Source organism: Harpia harpyja, chromosome 7, assembly GCF_026419915.1.
Source record: "Harpia harpyja isolate bHarHar1 chromosome 7, bHarHar1 primary haplotype, whole genome shotgun sequence".
NCBI lineage: Eukaryota > Metazoa > Chordata > Aves > Accipitriformes > Accipitridae > Harpia > Harpia harpyja.
This window is the reverse complement of record NC_068946.1, coordinates 39080452-39091583: the sequence shown is the minus strand read 5'-3', so window position 1 is coordinate 39091583 and position 11132 is coordinate 39080452. Positions and strand designations below refer to the sequence as shown.

The 11132-nt window shown below is 66.8% G+C and overlaps 2 protein-coding genes across 2 annotated transcripts; one reads left to right on the top strand and one right to left on the bottom strand.

Annotated features, from left to right (window-relative positions):
- The first annotated feature begins 918 nt into the window (after positions 1-918).
- INHA (inhibin subunit alpha) lies at positions 919-3288 on the top strand. The gene is made up of 2 exons (XM_052792827.1): positions 919-1306; positions 2010-3288. The coding sequence occupies exons 1-2, from the start codon at positions 940-942 to the stop codon at positions 2741-2743; spliced, it is 1101 nt and encodes a 366-aa protein (XP_052648787.1). The 5' UTR covers positions 919-939; the 3' UTR covers positions 2744-3288.
- Positions 3289-3832: 544 nt separating this feature from the next.
- LOC128144482 (gap junction gamma-1 protein-like) lies at positions 3833-8654 on the bottom strand. Its single transcript, XM_052793362.1, has 3 exons — positions 8531-8654; positions 4965-6166; positions 3833-4837 (listed from the first exon to the last, which is right to left on the bottom strand). The coding sequence occupies exons 2-3, from the start codon at positions 6139-6141 to the stop codon at positions 4830-4832; spliced, it is 1185 nt and encodes a 394-aa protein (XP_052649322.1). The 5' UTR covers positions 6142-6166; positions 8531-8654; the 3' UTR covers positions 3833-4829.
- Positions 8655-11132: the final 2478 nt, after the last annotated feature.

Genomic DNA, 11132 nt, shown 5'->3' with positions numbered 1-11132 from the left:
GACACTGGGCTGCAGGAGGAGCGGAGGGGGTGCGGAGGCTGCCCACCACCCCGCAGGGCAGGCAGGGCTCCTGGACGGGGGATGCCTGGCACTGTCCCCGCAGGCAGCAGTGGGAGGAAGGGTAGGACACACTGTGTCCCCTTGCAGCCTGTGCCCCTCCTGCACCTCCCACCCCAGGAGCCAGCCTGCAGCCAGCCAGCCCAAACAGCACCTCAGGATCCTTCTCCTGGCACTACTGCAGGGTTTCCAGCTGGCCTGGCTCTGCCTCACCTCTTCTCCCCCTGAAGCTGGCCGAGCCCTCTCCAGCCCCAGGCAGTGCGGGGACCTCTTGCCATCCCTCCTGCTTCATGTCCCCAGGACCTCGCCAGCCTCCAGGCTGCCCTGGAGATGCCACAGCCCCCTCAGCCCCCAGCCTGCCCTCCTCAGGGCCTGGTCCTCACATCCCCACTGCCCTGTGACCCTGAGGTGTCCCAGCCATCCCTGGCAGGATGGTGCCCAGTGTGCCACCCCCAACGTGCCCCCCCCACGCCGGGGCCTCACAGGGCTCTGGACCCCATCAGGTCCCTGCCCAGATGTCCCTGCTGTGCACAGCTGCTGCCACCTCCCACTGTCCCCCCAGAAGCCCCAAATCTGCAGCTCCTCCACCATGGGGGGCACCCAGCACCAGCAAAGCTCGCCCTGGGTTCCCCCTCTGTCCCCGCCAGCGCAGGAAAACCCTCCTGGGAGCACCCTGCCGGCAGCCCAGCCTCCCCAGCCCCACGCACCAGCCGCCCCCGGCAGCATCCCCCCCCACACCCCCTTGCCCAGGCCCAGGGGGCCGTCCCCCCCCAGACCACACTGTCCTTGCAGTCCTTGCATTCCAGACGTCTCAGCGCTTTCGCTGCCCAGAGATAATATTCACGGCGAGCAGACGTTTGCGTCAGTGTCAGATAGGTCTCAATGCCACCCTGTCCTGGGGGGAGCGCAGCGGGCAGACGGGCTGGGCAGGCAGGCAGGAGCCCGTGGCAGAGCCCCCTGAGCCGCCAGACCACTGCACACCCCACGGTCATGCTGCTCCTCCTGCACCTGCTGCCTGCAATGCTGCCCACCGCCACCCTGGCCAGCTGCACTGGGGCTGGTGTCGACCGGCAGCTCATCCTGGCCAAGGTGCGGGCTCGGGTGCTGGAGCATCTGAGCCCCCCAGTTCTCCAGGAGGAGCCCCAGAAGGAAGCAAAGAGGGTGCACCGGAGAGACATCCTTGAAAACACTGAAGTTGAGCCAGAGGAGCTGGAGGATACCTCCCAGGTGATCCTCTTCCCTTCCACAGGTGAGAACATCCTGGTGGGCTGGAGAGGGCAGAGGGGTGAAGCAGGGTGGGGGCTCAGGGCAACACAGCTGCAGCAGGACAGAAGGGCTGCTGCGGTGGTCTGCAGGAGAAGAGAAAGAGGGTATGCCAGGCTGGGGCACGGGCATGGGTGAGGTTTGGTGGAGACCCAGGAGGTGAAAGGTATGGCAGGTGGGGACAGGCAGAGCAGCCCAGGACACAGGCAGGGAGAAGGGCAGGCGGCACAAGAGTGTGCTGAGAGGCTGGGGAACGGCTAGGTCAGGCAGGATGCGGACAGATGGCAAGGGCTGAGGAGCAGGCAGGGTGGGATAGGGTGGGATGCTAGGGAACGGGGCAGGATGCTGGGAAATGGGATGGGATACTAAGGGACAGGACAGGATGCTGTGGGACAGGGCAGGATGACCAGCTGTGGGGCAGGATGCTGGGACATGGGGCAGGATGCTGGGGAACGGGGGCAGCAGTAATGGACCAGCCTAGGGCACAGCAGGGCTCAGCTGCAGGGTGCAGCGCAGCTGCATAGCATTAGACATCAGCTCCCCTGCACCCTGCCACAGCCTGTGCCAGCAGCCAGGCCCCCTGCCAGCACCCCAGTGACCCTCTGCAACATCCCACCTCCCACCCGGCATCAGGGACCCTCCCGGGGTTTAGGCGCACACCCTGAGCATCTCCCCCCCCCCCGCTGCAGACGTGCCTTGTGAGCCAACACAGCCGGACGAGCTGCTGGAGGAAGAAGGGATTTTCACCTACCTCTTCCAGCCCTCAGCGCACACCCTGACCCGCATGGTGACCTCCGCCCAGCTCTGGTTTTACACCGGCCCCTCAGCCGCCCCCAACCACTCGGCCCCTGACGTGCTGACCCTGTCGCCGCAGGGCCGCGTTCCAGTGACAGCCATGGCAGTGCGGACGCCCGAGCACTGGACGGTGTTTCACTTCGCCCCAGGGCTGCTGCCCCAGCTCTCGCAGCCGCTCTTCGTGCTCCTGGTGCGCTGCCCTGGCTGCCCCTGCCTGGCCGAGGGGGACAAGATGCCCTTCTTGGTGGCCACCACCCGGGCCAAGGGCAGCGAGAGGGCTCGTCGCTCCGCCGTGCCCTGGTCCCCGGCCGCCCTGAGCCTGCTGCAGCGCCCGTCTGAGGACCTGGCCGCCCATACCAACTGCCGCCGGGCTTCCCTCAACATCTCCTTTGAGGAGCTGGGCTGGGACAAGTGGATCGTGCATCCCAGCAGCTTCGTTTTCCACTACTGCCACGGGAGCTGCGCCGAGGGCCACGGGCTGAGCCACCGCCTGGGCGTGCAGCTCTGCTGCGCTGCCCTGCCCGGCACCATGCGCTCCCTGCGCGTCCGCACCACCTCCGACGGCGGGTACTCCTTCAAGTACGAGACAGTGCCCAACATCCTGGCCCAGGACTGCACCTGCGTCTAGGGCATCCTGCAGCCCGGCCCCGGACCGTGACCCTGCCCAGGAGGAGTCGGTCACCCAGAGGACCCCTGGCCCCACACCACAGGGACCAGAGGGACCCGGGGGGGGGGCAGTGCCACCCTCCCCTGCACAAGCTGGAGTTTCGGGCTGCCCTGAGCATGGTCACGCTGCCAGACCTGCCCCGGGGCCGGTCCCAGTCTGGAGCAAGCCGGGGCATGGTGGGGCAGGGACAGGCACAGCCTCCGGCAGAGGCTGCCGAAGCCAGCCCACTGCCTGCAACCAGCTCAGCCCCCGTTTCTGCCCACCCGCTCCTTCCTAGCAATTCCTGCCCCCCGCCAAAGACCGGGGTCCCATTCCTGCTGCAGAGTGCAACAGCCTCCCTGTGGTCCCAGGCAGGGCCAGGCTGCCGCAGCAGGGATCGGGATGTGCCAGGGCAAGTCCATGCCAGGACCTCGCAACGGTGGCAAGGCTGGTGGCACACGTGGCACTGCAAGCGAGCCCTCTCTCGGCAGCACAGCCTGTTGGAAAGCTTAACAGAATGAGTGAAATAAAGCTGTTCCTTTTACTAAAACAGCCTGGAAGCGCCAGCTTCAGAGGCAGAGGCAGCTCCAGAAGCAGCCACAGAGGTGGCACGCGGTTGTGCGGTGGGATGCAAGCTCCCCGGGGGTTTTGGCTGGAGGAGGGAGGGGATGGGCAAGCGCTGCAAGAGGTGTCCAGCTCTGACCCAGGGTCCCAGAGGGAACTGAGGTGTGCTGGCCAAAATCGGCACGATGTGGCTGGGTTTGATCCAGCCCCGGGGCAGGGGAGTGCAGGGCAGGACAGCATCCCTTCTGCTCCCTGCTGCAGCGGGATGGGGAGGCACAGGGAAGCCCCTCACCAGGCCCCTCGCCAGGGACAGGACCACACAGGAACGCGGCCGGAGCAATCCCGCTCCGCCAGGCCGATGGAGGCTGCCCCGGCCGCAGCCGCCTCCGCACGGCAGGAACGACTGAGTCACCCCGGGCGAGCGGGGAGGTCCCAGGGCAGGCGGGCGGCACTGCCTGCGCAGGATTCCCTTCCCACCCCTTCCTCCCGAAGGACCGGATGCAGCAGTTCAGTACAAAACGTCTCCAGCCTTTACTAATATAGATATTAAAAAAAAAGAAGGAAGAAAAAACAGTGACAATCATTTCTGAGTAAAAAACAACGCTACAAAAATCCCCGTGTGACCCAGGCTGAGATGATGAGAAATGCCCCACTGGTTCCCGGCCGAGCCCGACTCAGGGCACTGTGTCCCCCCACCATGGGACCAGGGTCCGGCCCCGTGCAGGGGGTCCCAGCCCCACGGCCTGAGTGGGAGGGGATGGGCTTTGGTCCAAGGATGGCCAGCCGGGAACGGGGCGGAGGTGGCGGGAAGGACAGCCCCTGCCCTCTGCACAGACATTTCTGAGCAAACCAGCCCCGCAGCTCACAATTCCGTGCCAGGATGCCACGCAGCACGGCCCCCCCGGCCACACCGGCACTTTCCGGCAGCAGTGCCGCCAGGACCCCTTCCATCTCCTCCGCTTCAAGTGCGGTGCCAGTCCAGTGCCCTGCCCCACGGTTCGGCCCCGCCAGCCGGACCCCCATGCTCGGCACCCCTAAACCCCCACGCCACGGGGGCAATACCGGCATCACCAGCATGGCCCACACATGCACAGCACCGGCTGGTGCAGTGGCGGGTGGCAGCGGGCACGGGAGGGCACGGGTAGGTGTGAGGAGAAGATGCTGCAGGAAATGGGTGCGGGAGGAGGACAAGGGGGTGAAACGGGAGACGGTGGGGGGGTGCAGGCCCAGAGCAGAGATTGGGAGCGGAATATAAAAATGCCAGGGTGCACACGCTGACGAGTTTATAAAAACGTACAAAAATAAGATATTCCCTTTTTGAAAATGAAGTAGGAATGTCCCCCAAGGCCCCCAACCCTGCCGCTGCCCACCAGGACAGGGCTGCCCGGCCAGCCCTGCCAGGCAGGCGCGTGGCACCCTCCACCCCGCGCTCCTGGCAGGCTGCTCGTCCCACGGTGGCGGCGGCAGCCGCTCCGGCAGACACCGCCGTCGTCCCTGGTGGCACTCACAGCCCTGCGGGGAGTGAGCAGCAGGTTAGCACCCACCCCGGGGAAACGACATCCCCTCCCCAGGGGAGCCCGGGGGCAGCCCCCCATGCCCCCACCCCAGTCGGCCAGATCCATCCCCCTCCCCAGCTCACCCGTGGTCCTGTCGCAGGCGGCGGTCCCCTTCTCGTGGGCGAGGTTGAGGCGGTTCTGCTCGGCGGCGATGCCGTTGGCCTCGGGGCTGCTGCTGCGGGCAGGGCTGGGGGGCCGCGGGGGGGGCTGGAGGTGGAAGGCCACCTCCAGGTGCTCCTGGGCCAGACGCAGGTGCTCACGCAGCCGGTCCAGCTCGTGCGCTGGGGGAGCCCCGGCCAGGGCGAAGCGCCCCGCCGCCTGGGCCAGGCTCTCCCGGTAGTCCAGCTTGCCGTCAGGCAGCGGGGCTCGCGGCGGCTCCTTCTTCAGCGAGTGGTAGGTGGGGGGTGCGCCGGGGGCTTTCTTGGGGTACTGCGGCGTGGGGCTGCCGCCAGCCGGGAGCGGAGGGCTGTCGGGCTGGCTCAGGGCGTCCCGGATGCGCCCCACGCCGAGGTGCACGAGCTCGCAGAGGTTGAGGAAGAGGCAGAGCCCGCTGACGGCGTACATGACGAGGAGGAAGATAGTCTTCTCCGTGGGGCGGGAGACAAAGCAGTCGACGGTGTGCGGGCAGGGGCTGCGGCTACAGACGTAGGAGGGGCTCACCTCGAAGCGGTACAGCAGGTACTGCCCGAAGAGGAAAGCCGTCTCCAGCAGCGAGCGGCACAGCAAGTGCAGGACGTAGGCGCGCATCAGCCCGTCCTGCTTGATGCGGCGCCGGCCGTCATGCTTCTCGCCGCCCTCTGGGCTCTTCTCCTTCTCCACCTCGATCTCCTCAAAGATCATGGGGTCTTCTTCGTTATCATCCTCCGCCTCCTCGTAGTCCCGCCCGGCTCCTCGGCGCACCACCGGCATGCGTGCCCGCCGGGCTGCCGGTGCCCGGCGCCGTGAGGACTCAGGCATGCGGGCGATGCGGTGCATGGCGAAGCCCAGGTAAAGCACCGATGGTGTAGCCACCATAATGATCTGGAAGATCCAGAAGCGGACATGGGAGAGCGGGGCAAAGGCGTCATAGCAGACGTTCTCGCAGCCGGGCTGCTGCGTGTTACAGACAAACTTGCTCTGCTCGTCGTAGTAGATGGACTCGCCCCCCACGGCCGTCAGCACGATGCGGAAGACAATGAGGACGGTCAGCCAGATCTTGCCCACAAAGGTCGAGTGGTTGTTGATCTCCTCCAGGAGCCGCGTCAGGAAACTCCAGCTCATCCTGGCCAGGCAGTTGGCTCAAACCCTGCAGCGAAGGGGCAGGCAAACAGGCACTGAGCAAACCCGCGTGCACCTCACTGGGCCCCCCCAAACCAACAGCCGCCACCCCAGCTCTGCCCCTCTCCCTCTGCCAGCACCAATGTCCCTTCCCTTACCCACAGGTCCACAAACACAGCTATGCGTGGGCACCCATCTCCCCAAAACCACGTCCCCTGCCCAGCACCGCCTCCCCGGACGCATCCTGCTCCCGCCCCGCCACCAGCCAGGTGGTTGGGGAGGACCCGGGGAGCAGGGGAAAGGCTGGGACATCCCCGTCCCCTGCACGACACAACTAGGGGAAGAGTCAGCACAGCCAGGGTAAACACGGCAGCACGGGGCAGTGCCAGCTGGGGATTGTGAGGGGACAGGCAGGGGACAGAACCGCCTCCTCCACCCAAGGTGCCATGGTGCCTGTTTGCCACCTGGTCCGGGGCAGGTCCCCAACCAGCGCCGCACCCTGCACCAGCATTCACACCCTCCCACGGGGGTCCACAGGCCCCTGGAGGAAGGCAAGACGCAGCAGCCCCTCTGGCCTGCTTCAGCTGCCAGCCCTGAGCCCCGGCCGAGGGGGTCTTCCCCGAGCAGCATCCCCCACCACATGCCCGCGAGCCAGGTCCTCCGCACCCCGCAGAGCTCTCCCTCGAGGGCCAGCAGAGATGTTTGCCCACACCAAACCTCTGTGCTGTGCCCTCTCTCCTGCCTGACCCCCATCGCCAATCCTTACGAGTCCCCGAAGCCTGCAGTGGCCAGCGCTCAGAGCACCCCACAGCCCGACAGCAAGGGCTGGTGGAGGGAGCGGAGCGGGAGGCAGAAGAGGGGTGGCAAGGGGCAGCGTGGGGCGGCCAAGGAATTGCACAAAGTCCCGGCAAAGCAGCTGACACCGGAGATCGGGGAGGAAATTACGAGGACCGTGCCGCAGCTCCCGGCCAAAGGAGAAGACGTAAGAGGAGACACCCCACCGCCACCCCCGGTTTCAGCAGCTTGCGCACGAGCTGATGCAAGGGCAGCAGGTGGCAGGATTGCCTGGGGAGAGCAGAGGGGACTGTCCCCACAAAGCCCCAGCCTCCCCCACGCCTCGCCTGCTCTCCGGCCAACCCTGTCCCACTGCCTCCAGCCAGGGCACATCCCTGTGGACGACGGCTCCCGCTGCACTCACGCCACCATTGTCCAGAGTAAGAGGATCTTTTTGGCTTAGCTCAGCCTGCCTCCCGAGCAACCTCACCTAAACAGAAAAGCCCCTCCAGCACAAGCACCCATGCGAGCGACACGCTCACTGACGGCCTGGTGCTCGGCAGAGCCTGCTGAGCTGCGGGAGGTGGCACGGGCTGGCACCAGGGACCCAAACCCAGCCCATCAGGGCCACCATCCTCCTGTGGTCAAGCACCTTGCAAGGTCTCGCTGCTGCCCTGTCTCCCTGGTGCAAGGCCCTCTCCCCCACCACCCCACTGGAAGGAGGATGCTTTGTGTCTGCGTTTAGCCCTTGCCTGGCAGCGGCACGCTACCCTGGCCCCAGGGTGAGGAGCTTGGGCAGGGGACAAGGTAAGGGGACCAGGCAGGAGGGCAGCCCCGGGAGCTGGCAAGCCTAAGGAAAGCGAAAGCACACACGTGGGCACCGCTGCGGTGGCCAAGGAGAGGTGACACAGGGACTGACCGCAGCGTGGGTCAGGAGCCGCAGTGGTCACGGCTGGGGCAGAACAGAGCTCCCCACACCCTTGCCCCCGGCCCGGGCAGGGCACCCCCGGGGCAGGTAGCCCAAGCCCAGCTCTCTGCCAAAGGGCCCAAGCCACCCACCGCCTCCCGGCCACGCCATCGGGACCAGCACCACGTGCCTTGGCCAGGCCCTACGCGTACACCCCCAGCCCTACCGACCCCAGGTCCCCCTGCCTGGAGCCCCCCGGCCCCCCCTGCCCCAGCCTGCCCTGCCCGGGGACCCCATCTCCCCAAGCCACATCAGGCCCCCCCACACCCCAGCCCCGGGCAGCCCACCCCGAGGCTCGCCAGCCCCTGCCCGCCCGGGGACCCCTGTCCCACTGACCCCGGCCAGCCCACGCTAGGGCCCGCTGACCCCTGCTGGCGCGGACCCTGCCCCCCAACCCCAGCCTTCCCGGGGTCCCCAGCCCCACCGACGCCAGCCCACCGCGGACCTCCAGCCCCGCTGAGCCCAGCCTGCCCAAAATCCCCAGCCCCCCCTCCGATCCCCCCTGCCTGCGGCCCCCCAGCCTCCCTGACCGCAGCCCACGCCTGGGGCCGCCCCCAGCCCTCCCGGGGTACCGCCGCCCGCCCCGCTTGCCTCCCCCAGCCCCACCGACCCGCGCCCACCCGCAGCCCCCCGCTCCCCGGCCCCACTCACGGCGCGCCGGGACGAGCGGCTCCCGCCGGCAGCGGCGGACAAAGCGGCGGGGCGGCGCGCCGCCGCCTCCCGCCGAACAAAGGGGCCCGGGGCCGCCCCGCCCCGCGCCCGCCCGCCGGTGCGCACCGACCGCCCCGCACCGACCGGCGGCCGCGCCGCTTGGCGCGGAGCTGCCGCCCCGCTCCGCCCCGGCCGGTCCCGCGCCCGCCGGGTGACTCAGCCGCCGGACGGGGCGCTGCCGCCCCCGCCCCCGGCCCCGGCCCCCTCCTCGCCCGCGGCTCGGGAGGCCGCGCAGGGCTGCGGGCTGGGGCCGGCCCCGGCCGAAACTCTCCCGAGCATCGCGTCTGTCGGCGACATCAGCCGCGGCAAACCCCGCTTTCCAGGCAGGCGCCGAAACCCACCCGTCGCCCGGAGGCTGCTCCCAGCCCCGGCAGCCCTATCCAGCCCCCGGTGGGCCGGCTCTCCCCCTCCGCCCTTTGCCCCCCCCCCGGGAGCTCGTTGGCTCCTGGGCTGCCGCTCCCGCCCAGGTGCGAAGCTGAGGCTTCCAGCTCGTTGCAGGGAAACGCTCCAAAGCGCTGGTGCAGCTGCAGCCTCGGGGGCGCAGGCTCGGCCCGCGGGGTGCTCGGGGGTGAGCAACACCTTCCGAAGGAGCAACGGGGAGCCTGGCCACGGGGGCAGAGGAGGGAGCCAGCGCTCCAGCCCTCAGTCTCCTGCACAGTAACCCCCTGCCCCTCCCAACACCAAATTCTTCCTCTCCCAGTGAAGAGAGAGGATGGAAGAAAGGAGAGCCCTGGTGGCCCCAGACACGGTGGGAATGTGGAGCAAAATGTGCCTGCGCAGTAGGAACGTGCTTCAAATCTTTTGAAGCCTGTGCTGCTTCTCATGCCCCGGGCCAGGTCCCTGCAGCAGGGCCAGGGTTGAGTATGCAGCACCTCCAGATGTGCCCTTAGAGTCACCACTGCTCATCCTAGGCAATAGCACTGCTCTTCCAAGGCCAGAGCAATGGCAGCAGTGGCTTTGAGTCACCACCCTGGAGCTATGAGCTGTCCCTCCACAAAAGCATGCCCGCCACTCACTTTCTGCACTGCTAAAATTGGCTCTGGGGGCAGTTGTCAGGGCTGAGTCCCCACATTGGGCCAACCACACCCATGACATCCTGGGCAGAGCACCCTGTCCTTGTACCTTTGTGTGGGGATGGGGAGGGATGCTGGGCTGCCTTGTGCAACCCGAATAGTTGGGTGGAAGCTGGTGTGTGCGTAAGCTCATGAAATGTTGCTTCTCCCCACCGAAACACGTGCTGCCTTCTGTGGAAGGGTTTCCATGAGCAAGCCCTAGTGGGTGCAGCACTTCCACCCACCTCCCGTGGGCAGTGCCGGGGGCCGGCTGCAGGAAAGCTGAGGCCAGGTGGCTGGGGCAAGGAGCAGGGTGGGAGGCATGGCTGCCACTTCTGGTGTGGGTTTTTGGTTATTCTGGGCTCACTGAGTAACAGCAGCCCTGCCACTTCCCTAAGTCAGCAAGAGCCACCATGGTGCTGTCCCAGCGCCCGCACAGCCCAGGCATGGGCTCGGTGCTCTCCCATGGGAGGGCGACTGGAGCCCCCCTGGAGCAGCGTGCTGCACCCCGACATGGGCACAGGTGTGTGCACAGGAGGAAGGGGGAAAGGGCCCCGCTTTGGGCTCTTTTGCTCAATCCTTCCTTCCCCCTGCTCATGGATGGGTCCTTCCCAGTTGACAGCTTCAGCTGTATGGAGGGAAGGCTGCAGCAGAAGGAAGGGGATTTGACCTGGCCATGAAGAAACACTTTTCACTGAATCCCCCCCCCACCCCCCCCCCACGACTGTGGCATTAACATTTCTGGAAGGGCAAATGCCTGTTGCAGATCCAGCAACAGATGCTCTAGGAGCAACCCCCGGGCACAGTCTCCATCCCAGGCCAGGACCCACAGGTGGAGGTGGATGGAGGGAGACAGCAAGCCGAGCACAGAAATTCAAGCTTTTGGAAGGATGCAGGGAAGCGTTCAGGGCTGGGGAGGGGGCCAGGAGCTGCAGCCTGGCATGGAGAGGTGGCAGCGGGGTGTGCAGAGCAGGAGACTGCTGGCACGAGGGCCGCATCCTGGCAGGCTGGGGAGGGCAAGCTGCATGCAGCCTATGTTGAACCTCCTGCTCTTGCCAGGCGGTTAAAGTGGCTTGGGGTTTTCTTTCCCCACAGTCACCACTAGTTTTCAAGTGCTCCCAAGTCTCGCCTCCAGCCTGGCTTCACCCCCAGGCAGCTAATCAGTTTGCCAGGGGTAAGGGACCTATGTGACCCTTCAACTCTGGTGCTCAGCATGTTAAGAACAAGCCCCCATAGCACCAGCCTCACATTAAACTGGGGAGCGTGACCTGCTGAGGCACCGCAAACCGAGGTCATTGCACCCAGAACGAAGCCGCTTGATGGGCTGGGGCCAGGTACGGCTGCTGCAGCAGCAGCATTTTTGCACAGCTCAGCCCATGCCTGGGCTGCAAGGCAGAGCTTGCCTCGGGGGGCCAGGCCCAGAGGCTGGTGTCAGACACCCCCGTGGACAGGCGTTACTGTGCTTGTCAGCATCTGGCCATTGGTGTCAG

Bases quoted from the DNA above. Each gene is read 5' to 3' on its own strand.
- LOC128144482 (XM_052793362.1), bottom strand. From the start codon at position 6,141: ATGAGCTGGAGTTTCCTGACGCGGCTCCTGGAGGAGATCAACAACCAC.
- INHA (XM_052792827.1), top strand. From the start codon at position 940: ATGCCACCCTGTCCTGGGGGGAGCGCAGCGGGCAGACGGGCTGGGCAG. The intron at 1,307-2,009 runs GTGAGAACATCC...CCCCCGCTGCAG, and splicing joins GATCCTCTTCCCTTCCACAG to ACGTGCCTTGTGAGCCAACA.